Genomic DNA, 16,242 nt, shown 5'->3' on the forward strand with positions numbered 1-16,242 from the left:
AGATTTAATTTCTGTAGAGAATCCCCCTCCCTTCCCCTTGTCGCCCCCCCCCCCGATCCACCCCCACCCCCACCTCCACCTCCACCCACCGCCCGTGTAGATCCCAGTCCCCCTCCTCAGACTCAGTGTAATTGCATTAGGATGCCTTGTCCTGCGCCTTTATTACTTAAGAGAGTTGATGCTTGGCAGCCAGATGTGGCCGAAACCCTGACGACAGCATCGCGCCCGCCGCTCCTGTGCCTCTGTCCGCGTCCAGTGAGCGGATGGATGGCAGTGGTGTAAAACGCCCTGAGAAATGCAAGCCCCCGGTGTTCCGGCCAGAGATGCCTATGAAAACATGCTTCGCCGTCTCTCTCTCTTTCTCTCTTTCGGTTATTTTTTTTCATCCGCTGTGGAGAAATTTTGCCACAGGCAGGCGAAAAAACAGCCCCTGCACCTACATTTCCTCTAAGTTGGGAGCATAATGACTGAACACGCCGCGTCCGGGTGCTGCTGCTGCTTATCAAAGCGTACTTTTGACCAGGATCGGGAGAAATATGGAACTTGATCGCCGTCTTTTTTCTCCGATGTTTCCGAGGAGGTGGGAGCGGACCGAGGCCAGGTGGACGTATCGTTTGTGAAGGAAAAAGGGGGCCGCGCGGAAGAAAGGGAGAAAAGAAAGGGGAGAAAAAGGAAAAATGCAGTTTGAGACATTGCGTCAGTTTTGTAGCTCTGTTTTATCTCATTTCAATGGGGCTTTCTCGCCGCCTCAGAATATCCTGCAGACGGAGCTGCTGGAGCAGGCACTCGGCAACATCGGGTGAGCGATCCCTTTGAAAAGATGCTGTGATTTATGGAGGCTTCCCCAGCAGGGCTATCGGGGGTGTATGCATGCCGAGAGGAGCTGGGAGGAGGTGTGGGGGATATGGAGGAGGAGGGGGGGGGGGTCCTCGGCGATCGATCGCTGGCGTTTTGCGAGGACGTATCGGGAAATTGCATTTGAAAATGTCCTTCGCCGAAGCTGCCGGGGGAGGATGGCGAGGTTTTTTCGCTGGAGGTGTAGAAGATGGGCAGGGGGGGGAGGTAGGGCTTGAAATCTGTGTTACCGTTGAAATGAATCAACCCGTTAAAGTGGCGAGGGCGAGAGCAGCGTTTGACTGCGCGAATCGCCGCCGCATGTGGACCCGCTCGCCACCCCCCCCATCCCGGAGCGGATCCCTCCACCATTTGAGTCATTTCTGACAAACCTTTCCCCGCACCCAGTCCATTACATAAACCTGTCCGGCCTCTGCCGCACGCACCACCTTCTTATTAATGGGCTCTTCTCCGAAGCTTTGCAGTGTGCGTGGTTTTAGCTTTCATTTAAATATAACACAAACGCAGTAAGATACATGCAGACAGGACGTACGCATCTATTTAATATTTCCTGACTGCTTCTCATTAGGGATTTTTTTCAATAACGATGCAAGTTTTCAAGTTTCATTTCTCTGCAAACCCACCGGCTTAAATTTTTTTACATCGTTCATTTGTCTGCTAGTATGCTATACAACAACCGGCATAAATGGTCAGAATTGTTTAGGAGATAATTATGTAAAGATCAGTGTAAATTTATCCGTTTGTTTCCGTCTCTGATCTTTCGGGTCCTGCTCCGATATGTATTATTATCCAGCTGGTTCCAGTGCCGCAAACAGCTTTTTGGGATTGATGTGCTTTTCCGGTTTTATCGTGTGAAAAGAGCGGAGTCCAAATTCTGCAGAGGAGTGAGCGAGGTGGGAGGGAGCGAGATAGGGAACGAGGCGGCCCGTCGGTGCGGGGGCAGGATGGCCACGCTTTCAGGGGGAGGGCGGAGGGCGCCCGGCCCTGACCCGCGCTGGGAGGCCAGAGAAACATACCAAGTGCAACCAGGACCCGAATTGGGTCCGGGGCCGTTAGTCCGGGATCCTTGATGTTCAGTGTATGCAGTGCATATTGCCCGTGTTTTGGCACATGGTGCTCGCCTGACGTTATCTTAACGTTGAAATACATTGCGCGCGCACGCACACACGCGTGCACACGCACAGGCGCAAGCAATGATGCACACCCAACTCCACATACATAGCAGATACACATTCAAGTGGCGACTCTCAGGCACACTCTCTCTCTCTGGAGGTAGCTGAAGAAGTTAGCGCTGCTGTATTTCACAGCACAGGACTGTTACAGTGAAAATGTACTCAGAGTCCAGGTCGTCTTTCTCCCAAATCACATGCCGGGCGCTGTGAATTACCCAGAAGGCCATGTCCTCGAAATACACCCTCGGCCTATTGACTTAACCATCAATATCCAGCAATACCTCTGTGCTGTCCTGCAGTGTACTTGGGTTTCTACCGTTTTCTACATTCATAAAGTGCAACCAGCTTCCTGTAGGTGTTGGCAACCAAGAAATTCGTCTGATACCTTCTTTTGGTTATTTTTTTGCAAACAACCGTAGCGTATGTAAACAAATACCTTGGGAAGTGAATGATTTCTTGCGTAGGGGACGTTCTGTGGTTAAAGGAATGTTTGTTTCTTTTTGTCAGGGCGGAGGGGTGGCGGTTTAAGTGACGTGAAATGCTGTTTTCCCGTTTGTGGCTTCCGTGGTGACGGGGATGGTGGTCGGGGTCCCTCCGACGCGTGCTGAGTGTCAGGTGCCTTGGACAGACGCGGGACGGGACCCCCGCCAGGGCACACGCTGGCCGGCCCGCCTGTTTTCTGGCCCTGTGAGATGCCCAGCACTCCCTGGATTACACAGGCCCACATGCCGCGTCTGAAATGTCAGCACAGCCACAGCCGTGCTTCTTTCTATGCATAATACAACCCTCTAAATTAATGCTTTTAAAGAGAGTTAAAGCACAAGGCTAATGCTCATACTAACCCTTTAGGTTTTTCTCAGACAAACTAATTTACCCATCCATCTTTCAGTCATTTATCCTGGATAGAGTTCTTGGTTGGGGGGGGGGATCCTGGAGCCTAACCCGGTGCACAAGGCGGGGATCCTGGAGTGAATGCCAGTCCGTCAGAGGGCACTTGTACAAAGTGGCAGTGTAACCAACGTGCTCCTGCCTCGTGTAAATTGAATGCACCATAGCTCAGGATTCCCAGTTCATACAGTTTATTCTGATCATGGATAAACACTGCAATCACGGAGTTGTTCAGGAACTGATATTTTCAGCGATTATGATACGCTTGCGCGGGCGATTCAGACTGAGACGGCGGGGTGTGTTGTTTTCTTAAAGGCAACCGCACAAGTGTTTTAAAGTTACGCTAAGCCAAAATCCACACATGTTTGCACATCTGGCACAGTCATCCACGCTACCACAGCACTTCAGAGCAGACCGAGCACATGCAGAAGGTGGGTGGGATGTGACGCGTGAGCCACACAGGTGCCAGGTGACTGCAGTGCCCACACAGCTCATGTATTGCCTGGTTTGTTGCCGCTGTTGCTCTTGTAATCTGATATGTGATCCGATTGAAATGGCTTTTGTCCTCCATGAGTGTAGTCATTACACTGGCCATTCACTCCGGACCGGCCAGCTCGAGGCTTGAGCTGTGTTTAAGAGTCGCCCCGGGGGAAAATACCGATACCTGGCCCTCGGCTTGGTTGCCCCTTGGCGACACCGATGACTACCGTATCGAATGGCCTCCCTTTTTTCGGTGGGGTGCCCACGTTTCAGTGAGCTTGGCTCTGTGTTGGGGGGAAGGGAGGGGTATTCAGGTGTTTGCCATGCGGTTCCCGTTGGGGTGGGGCGGGGCGAGCCATCGTAGGTGGGTGGACCAGTGGCCAAAGTGCTCGAAGAATCTGTCATGTGACGTGTGGTGTAACATGCCTCTGAGCTTCAGGCCTGGAACAGCCCCGTGTTGCTGCTCTGCACGGCAAACAGCCGTAGCAAAAAGGCTGCATTCGTAGCAGAGATTGCCACCAGTTTACATTTGTTTAGCTGTATATATATCTAGCAGATCCTTAGGGTATTTAGCGTCCTCAAAGGTACAGTGACTCACCCCAGGACTTGAACTTATGCCCTTCTGTTTACTGATACGTATAGGTCTTCAGCTGCTTGACATTCTGCCAATCACATGCTGTCTTTGGGGGTGGGGGGTGGTTGGGGGTGCTGTGTTAGGTTTGTGAGTATTCAGGAGTGTTTCTCAGTCTTGTGGCTTGTGCTCGTGACAGCCCCTCCCCCAGTCAGTGACATCATCTCATGCAAAATGAGTTATTGTCAGTCATTGTCACATTTTATTGATAATGTTTTGATGACAATGGCAGGATTCTTTGCTGTTGCTGTAGGAGAAGCACTATGAAAGTTCTTCTGGTTCTTGTTTTTTCATGAATGAATGTCATAAATGAATTAATCTGTCACTTTTATCCAAAGTGACTTAGAGTAGAAGGAAGGGTTACAGTTTATACGTTTATAAGGACCTTGAGCGTGAGGAATTCTTACCTTTACTACTTAGAGGGAAGCAGAACATGTAGGAAGCGGAAGAAGGACCGCGGGTCACAAAATGGGGGGTTTCCCAGCATCCTTTGGGCACGAGGACGTCTCTGAGAAGCTGGAGATGTGGGAACTCCCTTCTCTGCACAGTGTGGCTCACGCCTTGGGGCCTCATGGCTGCCCGCTCACATGCCCGCCATGGATGGTTTCATTTCCCAGGTTACCATCATGGCATTTATGACTGAGGATTCCCGGTTCATTTTGGTAAATATGAATTTACTGGTGCAATTCAGGGCATGTCGCCCAGGGTCGAAACTGTGAAGCCCCTCCCCCTTGGGCCTGGAACCCGTGGTAGTGACGGGATGAAAATAGCATTGGAAATATTCTGTGGGTGCTGTTGTTTCCCTGTCGCTAACTTTAGCCTTTATCTCTCTCGTCTCTGCTGTACTAATAAACAAAGGAAGGCCGTCAGGGAAAGGTCACGCCTGGTTACGAAGGGTTTATGAGGCGTTGCTCTTCTCCAGTGCTTTCTGAATTTTCTGTCTGCCGTCCGACTTATTCGGGCCGGTCTTGGGGACCAGGTGTCCTCGTCTTTATCTGCAATGTAACGTGCTCGATCGCATTTAAGTTGCAGGGGGTTGTATTTCTGCGTACGGGGACTGGATGGTGAAGCGCCCTGTATTTGGCTTGGTTTTGTCGTTATCCTTGTGTCTGAGGATTTTGTTTCCGCGGCCCACGCATAGCTGTGGTACCTTAAGCGTAACCCTAATCTGTTTTTAAGCAACGCTCGGCAAAATAACCAAAAGCAGGCAACATAGAATGAAACAAAAGGATCGACTCATGAAAGTGTAATTTGAGGGTAAGACATTGCATTGCACAGACGCAGGTCTCCGTTATGGGACTGCAGCGCATTTGATACGTGCATGTTTTTAGTGGCAGAGTATTTTTATCTCTCCTTTCATAATTCTGTGAAAATCTTCCACACTGTTAGTACTTAGAGGTCTTGAGCACGCTGTAATCTGCAGCTGCTGTGTTGCATAAAATGCGCTTGTTTGGCACATTTGGAAATCCTGCATGCGCTGTTTGTTAAGAAGACAAGAACGGGGGGGTGGGGGGGGGGGGAGGAAAGAAAAGAGTTTCCCAAGTGGGAGTTTCTCTGTCCGTCACGCCCTGGCTGGGAATCGCCAGCATTTTGCGTCAGCAAGGACGGCGAGTCTGTCCGTCCCGAATGTCTGCCGGATCCATGGGAATGTTGGAGGGCAATTAACTGGAGGAGAATCCCGCGATATTACTCAACATTTTTAGCAGGAACAGGCAAAGGCTGGTCAGCAGAAATAAGTTATTCAAGCTATTTAAAGTAAGAAAAAATCTGGCGTTTGAGCCACATCTAGGTGTTATAGAAATATCTCAATGTCCCGAGTGACTTTCTGATTCTTAGTTTATTTTTTTATTTTCAGTTAGGCTGAGAATAAACACTCATTTAAATGTATATTTCGCTTATGCAGAGATATTTCTCATTAAATATAGAAATAGACTGTGATACATATTTTTTCTTCCGGTGTTGTGTATGATTCCTCTTGGTTAGGTGTACTGTATACACAAAGTAAGTGTGTGTGTGTGTGTGCGCGCAAACACACTGGCATTTTGTCCAGGGTACCCCCTGCCTTGTGCCCTGTGCTGCCTGGGATAGGGAGCCTGACCCTGCAGTGGGTAAGCAGTTATGGAAGAAGGATGGATTGGTAGGTAACAGTATCTGGCAGTTTTATTGGCTTCATTTCCTGAGGACACGAGGCAGGCTGAAAGGGTAAAGAAAGTCTAGGTTTTAGAAGATTCAACAGCTGCGTAGTAAGAGGCCACCGAAGCCACTCAGAAACAAGAGGAGCTCTTATCAGTGGGCCTCTCATCTCACTGCATTTTCAGTCAGTGGGCCTCTCATCTCACTGCATTTTCAGTCAGTGGGCCTCTCATCTCACTGCATTTTCAGTCAGTGGGCCTCTCATCTCACTGCACTTCCTGTTCCCTGTCAGCAGGTGTCAGATCTTTCTGCATTTCCTGTCAGTGGGCCTCTGATCTCTGTGCATTTTCAGTCAGTGGGCCTCTCATCTCTGTCAATTTCCTGTCAATGGACCTCTCATCTCTGTCCATTTCCTGTCAATGGACCTCTCATCTTCGTCCATTTCCTGTCAGCTGGCCTCTCATCTCTGTGCATTTCCTGTCTGATGAACTCTCATCTCTGTGCATTCCCTGTTTTGGTCAGTTGATTCGTGTCTGTGGGGAGGTATCTCTGATGGAGTATGGTTGCTATGGCAATGTTGTTTGATCGTTAAGGAGGCTGAAGATTTCCGTGGGGGAATCCTGCAGTCAGTTGGGTCTGGAGGTGGGAATGAAGGGTATTTCCTTTGAAGGGGGTGTTGGGGTCTTTAAGTATCTCTTGAAGATTGAGTTCAGTTTACATTAATCCCTGAGATTTAGGATGCCATTCTGTATGAGATCACGTATGAAAGACAACTGAAAATGTGTTTGTTTGTTGGCCTGTGAACCGTAGGCAGCCATGTGACTTGCTCTTCCCAGGTCATTTTTATGCCTCCCTGGTACAGGGAACGTTGGGGGTGATGGCTGGTACCAGGAGGGTACCTGGAACAGCGAAACAGAAACGGGATGGGGGGCCGGCCCCCAGGGGACGTCCACACCTGCTCCGGTCACAGATTAATGGCCACATGGTGGAGGAGGGAGTGGAGGGAGGGGAATGATACCAGGGAGCGAGCTCCCCCCCCCATCCCGTGCCTCGTCGTGGAGTCTGCCCGCCTCCTCGGCCCAAAATACCACTTGTTGTTTCCAGCCTCAGTGCCGCTTCAGCGCTGGTCAGAAGCCATAATTAAACCACATTTTCCTTCCCGGAATTACAGAGCTGGAGCCTGTATCAGCTTGGCTTTAAGCTGTTTTGGGGGGAGGAAGTCCTAGTGAATCGATACCCCCTCCTCCAGAACGGACACACTAGTGCTCCACGGTCAGATAAGCATTGGAGTCAGGACCCAGGTCGCCCGACACTCACGGAAACTAGATCGTTGTTCCGGGAGGATGGTGGGAGACGGTCTGGGCGGAACCATGAGCAGGGGACGTCCCATTTGGCAGCTTCAGAAACGAGGGAAAGGAGGGCAGACAGGTGTCACAACCCCGAGACGGAGCGGATTTGATCCGAAAACAGAGTACGTTCCCATCAGTCTGGCATTCTCTGTACGTCGCAGTAACCAGCCTTTCACCCGCAATGTATATTTTTAATTCCAGCGGCACAGGGCCACGTTTCCAACTTATTTATTTCTTCCCAAGTCGTGTCGATGGGGAGGGAAGGCTTCTTGGGTGGGGATGTGCAGCTGCGCTCCTGAGGCTGTGGGGCGTGTAATCTTTCGGAGGTATCCCATGAGCCCTTGCGTAATCATTCGGAGGTATCCCATGAGCCCTTGCGTAATCATTCGGAGGTATCCCATGAGCCCTTGCGTAATCATTCGGAGGTATCCCATGAGCCATTGCTTCACACACCTCCGGTGAGTTTCAGCCTCTTAGAAAAACCTCCTTCTTCCTCTGCCGGATGGCGTTCATGTGGACTTCAGTTAGCTTTTAGCCTCTCTTGAGGCTCCCTGGGCTTTTTATGTGCCTTGAATAGCCCTCAGCATATATTATTTAAATTATTTTAAGTAATCTTGCTTGCTTATCTGTTTCTCTGGCGCTCTGAGACTTCCTTACCCATGACGGTCTCGGGAAGTCCTCAGCGTTTTTTCTGAGTCTGATGTACCCACAAGGATATCGATCCGTCGTTCTGATGTCACCCGTTCTCTCATCGGACCTGCTTTACGGAACCGCAGAGGGTTCTGAAACGCCACCTCTCCTCGAACCCCTGGCCAGCCCACGGCCCGGCATGCCGGAGAGGTGCTGAGCGTAGCGGTGGTGTTTGTCACCACTCAAATTTTAATTGGTCTCCTGAGATTGGGGGCCCCCTGTTGGCCACAAATAGTCAGTACGCAGGGCTAGGTGGGGGCCCAAAGTGACTTTTTGAATGGGCTTCCAAAATCAAATACCCCCCCCCCCCCCCAGCTGAGGAGCAGGACTCCACCCTAAAAGAGAGAATATCCCAAAATATCCCAAATTAACACAAAACAATAAATTTGGCTTCCCGCTTCAAACCGGCGAATGCTGTTGTCTGGGGGGGGAATGAAGGCTTTTTGGTGATATAATCCTTGACCCCCCCCCCCGTGTCGATGCAAAGGCGTCACCCTCGTCGCATCCAGTGCGTCTGGGGAGTGACGCTGTAATTTTGTAACGCCATGGGAACAGCGGGGTATGTGTCAGGCGTCTCCGAGGGGAGCGTCAGCCAAACCGCCGCTATGAGCGTTAATTGGGGATGTCCTGGCATTACAGGCTATGTGAGCCTGCTTCGTGTCCGAATCCCAGTGAAATGAATGCCCTCAGCAGGTCTGCAGGGGGTGTCCTGCGGTCTCAGAGGTCCCTTTTGAGCTCCAAATGATATTGTACCAGATTTCTTTCTGAATTGGACTGTAAATGTAGCAGGGTTACTTCTGACCGGAGTGGTTCAGATTGTCAAAAGTCAAAAACAGAAAAACGCCCAGGCAGGCTGTCCTCAGATACAGATCAGCACTTGGAAGCGGATGCCCAGCCCACGCTGTTTGGGGCACTTGTGACATTACTTGAATAAAAGCGGATTATTAATCTAATTCAGCATGTTTAGCCATTCATTAAGTTTCAGATAGAGCTTGATTCATTCTTGTGGTGTGTGTGTGTGTGGGGGGGGTGCTTTCAGGATTTAGTTATTTTCGTTCTGAGGCAGATAGAAGGTGTGGAGGGGGCTTTGGCGGCGTACATGGGACAGGTGGTGTCATTCTCAGATAGCCTGCTGAGTAGCTACGCCCCTCCCAAGGCCTCCATATTCAATGGCTGCTGTGATATTGGGACTACTTCTTACTGGGGGGGCAGGGGCATGCACAGTTGCCCTCGCATTGCCTGTTCGCTTTGCAATGCTCTCCTGCGATGGGTGCTGCCCCAGCGGTTGCGGTACGTGAGGAGAAACCGCCCACCCTCTCGGGTTCCCTGCCCCCCTCTGTGTGGCTGCTCCGTTAAAGCCGCAACATTTCCATACTCAAAGGTCCCTCAATATTAAGGGCTGCCCTTTGTCATCAGAGATGCCCCTCCTGACATGGAGCCCTCTTTTCTGGGCAGTTGCGGGCCTGCACTGCCCACCAGCTGTTAGTGTTGTAGGTCCCACTCTGTTATTGATGCTGGGGGGGGGGGCGCAGGGCAGGTTGTGGATGTGCAGTGATAGTCCGGGGCGGGGTCAGGCGCGGGGGGGCTTTTTGTACGTAGCAGCAGCCTCAACCGCTCAGCAGATGGCCACCGAGGTGTGTCTACACCTTATACGCAGGTGTGTGTGGAAAGGCGTGCTTGCTAACTCTGAGTGGAGGCGAAGGGGGGAGGCTCCCCACGGGGCGTTAATTTGAGCTCATTGACGTTGCCCCCCGCCCCCCCCCCCCCCCCCGCCACTCTCTGACGTCACATGCTATTTGTTTTTATCTCCTTGTGCGGTCAGGTGACGGGACGTGTGCTAAGATATCCGTCGCCCTCGAGTGGATGGCTGGTGAAAGAGCGGGCTGCTTGGCGCGTGCCGGTTCTGCGTTAAGTGATGCCTCCGTGGTTTTTGGCGGTTGCTGTTTGGGGCTCCCCACGACAGGCAGGGATGCTGTTTGTTTCAGGGCGAAGCCGCTGACGTGTGTGATCCGCCCGCATGTAACACGGAGGTAATTAGATGTCACTAACTGAGCTTCACCTTCCTTATTCCTCACCTGCCCCCATCGATTCAGTATTGTCATTAATTTATTTTCCATGCTCTTCCGGGGAGGGCCGCTGCAGGCCCCCAGTGCTGGCAGTGAATAAACGAACTGGTTATTTATTCAGCGGCCTTTAAGGAACTCACCCAGCCAATAAACCAATGGGCGGGGCTTATCGTCAGCTAGTAGGCGGAGTCTTCGGATTGTCTCCCCTCAAAGCTACAAGCGGGTCTCTGACTGATGGGCTCCGGGCTCCTGTTACTCCCCTGAGACGTACTTGACTATGCAGTTTGGGTTCTGGGCGGTGAGTTGGGAGGCGAACCGTGAAAAGCCAGGTCCTTTGTGGTGGGTGTCTCGCCGCGGCCGTGAAAACGAAAACCAGGGGAGGAAAGTGTGTCAGTGGTCACCTGAAACGTGGTGATGGTGATCAGCCTGAGGTCAGTGTCGGGGATTCAGGTGAACTGGGGGACTCGCTGTCCCATTTCAGGAGGCGACACCGCTAGTTTCCGTGTCACTGCTGGGACCTGGCGGCGACGAGCGGGAGCCCAAAAACCGAAAGGGGCACTTCCTGGCTGGCGGTGTCACGTGGCCGTCTGACTCACTTTGGTGCCGGCTGCTTCGTCGGATTCGCCACGGCTGCCTCCCCAATTCCGAGACTCCCTTTGCCCGTTTAGCAGTGTCGGGAAGCTGGTTCGGGCCAGGGAGGTGTGGTTTCTTTTCACTCCCAGACATTTTTTTTGCCAAAAAAAGGCAGGCAGAACAGGGCCCTTAGGACCCCTGTGAAGAGCCATCAGTGAAGGGCTAGCGACCCGCAGTCCCTTTGCCCAGTGTAGCGGCCGAGTCTTGGCGGTGAAAACGCGGTCAAAGCCTCTTTCAGGTTTTTGTGACAGTTCAGCAGGGCCACTGTTAAACCTTTTGGAAAGAATGGGGTCTTGGTGCTGCAGTTTTAATTAGACAACCTGTAAGCATGAGGACGTGGAACCGGATATCATCCCTAAAGTTAACTGCGAATGGAGACTGCAGGACAGCAGGGAAGATGGCTCAGCTGCTACTGGAAGCTAAGAAAAGCTGTGTGCTACTTACAGCAGGGCCAAACCAGAAGGTGCCGGAAGCTCACATCACCCCTGCGGGGGGGCCTGGGGTTCCAGATGCATCCAGGGGCAGAGACACAGGAAAAGGATCCCTTCAGGCGATGAAATGGTGTCACACAGTGCCCGTAATGCAGTGAAGCTCACAGGTTTGGTGAGAATTCTGGGTAGTTTACTTCCACCTGTCTGCAGACTGTGCCATGTGCTCTGAATTACTCCCGGGTCGCAGTCTCACGGCTCAGCGTTTGCACCCCCATCCATATCTGCTCCCTCTCATTAGCTTGCGAGACTTTTTCCCGCCTCCCTCGGCCAAACGGTGAGTTTGAGTCAAGACTCAAGCTGAGGTCGCTGAGAATAATTAGGTAGCCCCCGTCGATAAAAACACACAGCCAGGCAGAACAAATGACAGTCTAAGGTGTTACTACACTGACGAACAAAAAGCAACTGTACCAATAACGTAAAATTCAACGTGAAATTCGAGTCACCTCAGCCGGTCAGACGGACAGCGGTCTCTGGGAGAAAGTGTCCTTGTTTCCCCCTCCTGGAAAAGCGTGTGGGGGGGCACAGAGTGGCCTTAATGCTTGACTCTCCCAGGGTGTGACCTACATCAGGAGCAGGGCCGTTTCATTGCAGGGGGAGGGGAGGGGGGGGGTACGTTGTTGGCGGTATGGTGCGTATGTGAGACAGAGGGGTTCAGCTGTGAGTAAACGGACTGCTGTGGAGTGCAATGGAGCCCTTTCAAATTGGGTGGGGTGCTTATACCATGAGTGTAGTCTGCTGTCCTGCTGTTGGATTTTGGGGGGGGGGGAGTACAGTGTTTAGTGTGTGTCCTGTGAAACCGCTGTGGTCATTAACCATTTTGAACTTGTCTTCCCACCAGCAGATGCTGTGCAGTAGCTTAGGCTGCGTCCTCAGCCCCCTCCTGTGGGGGCCGTGTTTACTTTTAAAGGAGGTGTGTTAAAAAAAAAATAAATGAAAAGGTTTGTCACTTCATTCCCCCATCTGAAGCCGAACAGCCGAGATCAAGGCTTGCTGCTTGGCTGGAGTTCGCCTTTTAAGGAAGCAGCGAGCCAGGGTTCTGGCTCTGGAACGTTCTGGCAGATTCTGAACCCCTCCCCCCTACCCCTGACCGCTTCCCTGTGCCCGCATCTGCTGCCGCGGCTCTACATATGCGATTTACTGAGAAGCTTTGTTTCCCCCTGCCGTCACGGGTCAGTCTGTCAACCCCCAGCCAGACCTGCCTCCATGCAAGACAAGGGGCGTGGCTTAGAGCTTTGGCCCCGCCCCATGCCTCTAAGTACAGTGCTTCACTTGTAAGAAATCTCTCAAATTTCCTGGCCCCTGGAAGCGGTGTTAGAAATAGGAAAAGGAGTCCAGTTATTTACGTAGATGAGAATGGGTCAGAACTCTAGCTCGGTGTTTTAATGCCACATTTGTGGGTATAACCATAATCCGCCATCCCACCCCATTGAATCCCCATCCACCTGTTTTGTTTTCCTTGCTCCTCACATGGTTTAAATCCATCTCCGCTCCTGTGCCCAAATGAAGTCCCTCCCCGTTCCCTCCCTCCTCCTACAAGTCCCCTGCTTCTTACTCCGTAAGTCAAGGGAGCAGAAGAGAGCAGCGCTGCTCCGTGCTCCCAGCATGCATTGCGGCAGGTCACATGTTCGGCGATCTCATATGCGATGACGGGGGTTTGCTCCTTGAAACCGAAGCTCCTGACAGAAAAGGCATCTTGGCTGAGGCGCTGGGGGAGGGGGGGGCTTTCGCGGGAAGGGGTGCGAGGTGGCCGCCAGAGACTTCACAGATGTGCGGCATGCTGCCGGGGGAGGAGGTGGCAGTGTGGTATAAATAGCTGGCGCCACCCGGGGGACAGAAACGACAGACGCGCCCGTACAGCGTCGCTGTGCGTTGCTCTGCAGCTTCCCGCAGAAATCTCTCAGTGCGCTGATGTAAATTATGTCCTACATTTTCCGTAGCACTGCCAACTGAAGCAGAGGGGAGGCGCTCCAACACGAGACGGGCCACTCGCATGGGTATCCTAGTTAACACATCCCCATGCTGCCCTAGAACCGGGATTAGCTCCTGTTATGGACAGCAGTATATTAACCAGTTAATTAGGTATTTTGTGTGGAAATGGGAAGGTGGTATTGAGATCTCACAGAACATGTTTCTGCTTTTACCTCTAACAATTTGTCAGTTGGTGAAATGGTTAACTGGTGGTAGTTAAGATTGCTGTTTGTTTAGTTAACACCAAAGCTGGTATATGACATCAGCTAACCTGAGATGCCCATACACAGCAGCTTCAAATCCTCACCATCATCTTAACCCCTGTGTTAACTACACCCAGCATTCTGGCTCTTGTAAAAAATGAAAATGTTCGAAGAGCATGAGGTTCTGTTATTCACAGACCATCCTGGGATGTGCAGGTATGTGACAGCCCGCTAACTGGTTGTTCACTGGCTAGACTTCATGCATGAGATATTACAGGAGTATGGAAGGATTGCTGAACCCTTAGAACGTTATACACACTCCTATAAGAACATTACAACACACAGTACAAACACTGGCATGAATATTTGGAACAAATTCTGGGGAAGAAACTTTTTGTAAGGTTTGCGGAACAAACAGATAAATATATTACTGTTTGTCCCACATCTTTGCATCAGGAAGTAGTATCATCACACGGCATTAAAAGCACATGAGCAGGAGGAGACGTCTGATTAATTAGAGCGAGCGACAGCAGAGTTACCGGAACTCTCTGGAACGGATCCGTGTGTCTCTAAGGTCAGCCGTGTTGAGGTTTTTCAAGGCGGGACGGATCGTTGTGATGGAAGGTGTGAGATCTGAACGTCTCGCTCGCTCCTGCTCCTCTGCCCGACGTGACAGCAGAGGCAGACGCGCGCTCGCCCCACCTCGTTATCCGCGCGCGGGTCTGTGCGTGTGCCCGAGCCCGAGCCCATGCCAGTGTATGCCCCTCACTCAGGCACTCCGCTCCAAGCTCTCGTCTTCATTTGGGTCCCCCGGGGAACAAAATGTTTCCCCCCGATGTGAAGCACTTCCTTCTGTTTTGACGTCTGCTTAGGTGAAGAGAATATCTCACCCCTCCCCCCCGTAGCACTCACCCCCATGGCGACGAAGGTACGCCATGTACCCGACAAGAGGCTCATTTGCATTCCGCTCTCCTCCTTTGCTGTGCAGCACTAAGGGAGGGGGGGAGGGGGGGCAGTGGGTCGGTCGGGAGAACCTGGCAGGGCGGCCGCGTCGATGGCAGACATGGCGAGAGCGCCACTCGGAGACTGTTGAAGACACCTCGCTGTGTTTTACTGGGTCACTGGAAGCTACAGTAATTAGCATGTCGGCCTGGAAGCATAGCGGCGTCAAGACGATGCTTTTTTAAATACAGTTGGTACAATTAGTCATCGCCCCAGCCTTCTCTCTCTGTCTGCAGCTGAAACAACAATCTGTTTCCTGCACCCTGAAAGGCGTACTAATGGGTAACGCACTTAACTGCATTCTGAGTTTTCGCTCTTGTCCATTGTGGCACGGTTTCCAAGCCATTTACACGGCATGGGTGGGATCATGAACTGGGCTCATCCATCCATCCATCCATCCAATCAGAGACTGGATTGATACACACACACACACACACACACCTTTATATGCTCCACTACCTCAAGAACTTTTCATACAACTTTTAGTTTTTTTGCACAACCCATTGCACTGTTGCACTTAACATCCATCTGTACTGTATACCAGTAGCACTGCTCTGCTCTGCCTCTTATCCATTAACATTTTTGCTCCATTATTATCCATTATTGTCTTGTGTCTGCACTGTCGTTTGTAATGTTTGCACATTTTGCACACTTCATGTAGTCCTGTGTAGTGTCATACGTAGCACCGTGGTCCAGTAGGAACGCTGTCTCGTTTCACTATGCACTTATCATTGTATATGGTTGGACTTCCATCCATCCATCCATCCATCCATCATCCATCCATCCATTCAACTACTTATCTATCCAAAAAAAGCCTCTGAGGTTGGTGTCTTGCATTTCGCTTTGGGACCAGGTTGCGGGGCGCCTTAGCTCTGGTGTAGCATCGCCCCTGCAGAATTTCGGGGGGAAACCAGGAGGTATTCGTTTCATGGTGGAGGCGTAGCAGTCACTGGAGAGCAGGTTGTGGTGACCCTGTAACCTCGTAGAGGTGTTCCCCTGCCTTGCTGCGACGTAAATCTGACCAGTATACATGGAAGGGGCGTCACTCCTGGTATGAATGCAGGTTGGCCGTCAGTGGATTGTGCCATAGAGCCCAAAGCTTCTTTTTCTCACCTCTTACCCAGGACAGGAGGACAGTAACATCTGCTGGGAGATGATAATACTGGCAATAGCAACAGGGATGCAAGGCCAAAAAACACACACACTCTCAGCTCTGGTCTCCTGGGTCTAACATGACAAAGAAAGCCTGGCCCCTCAACCTCTGGCCCCCCACTGCCCGCTTTGGCAAAATCTTCCTCAGCCCTACTGGCAATATTCAGCTGCTGCTGCTCCATCATTAGCTGACGGGCATCAGGTCACATAAAGTGTCCTTTTAAAGGTCCACCAAAGGTTTGTCAGGCACTGACAGGGATAGCTAGACTGGAGGCCCTGCAAATGAGCAACCATTGCAAGGAGTCTTTATTGAAGGACCTGTATTGAAAGACTGTATAGGGTTAGTGAAGGACCTCTAGCAGTTTCTACTGAAAGACTGCAATAGGCTAGTGAAGTGAAGGATCTGTACTGTAGGATTTATACTGAAGCACCACAGTGAAGGACCTCTCTGAATTTGCACTGTGGCATTGGGGTGGGTTAGTGAAGGACCTTTGTACTGAAGAACCATGGTAGATTAATGAAGCATCTC

At 51.4% G+C, this 16,242-nt stretch overlaps 1 protein-coding gene across 26 annotated transcripts in view; it reads left to right on the forward strand.

Annotated features, from left to right (window-relative positions):
- Positions 1-16,242, forward strand: part of rims2a (regulating synaptic membrane exocytosis 2a) — a 111,695-nt gene that overhangs the window by 3,105 nt on the left and 92,348 nt on the right. For 25 of the 26 annotated variants that reach the window (XM_049024955.1, XM_049024956.1, XM_049024980.1 and 22 more), the window contains exon 1: positions 137-799. The exons of the other annotated variant lie outside the window; for it this stretch is intronic. In XM_049024955.1, coding sequence (XP_048880912.1) covers positions 678-799 — 122 coding nt within the window. In that variant the 5' untranslated portion in view covers positions 137-677. Of the gene's footprint in view, positions 1-136; positions 800-16,242 lie in introns of those variants that run through there. 26 annotated transcript variants of the gene reach the window in all.

The sequence above is a fragment of the Brienomyrus brachyistius genome, chromosome 9 (genome assembly GCF_023856365.1).
Source record: "Brienomyrus brachyistius isolate T26 chromosome 9, BBRACH_0.4, whole genome shotgun sequence".
NCBI lineage: Eukaryota > Metazoa > Chordata > Actinopteri > Osteoglossiformes > Mormyridae > Brienomyrus > Brienomyrus brachyistius.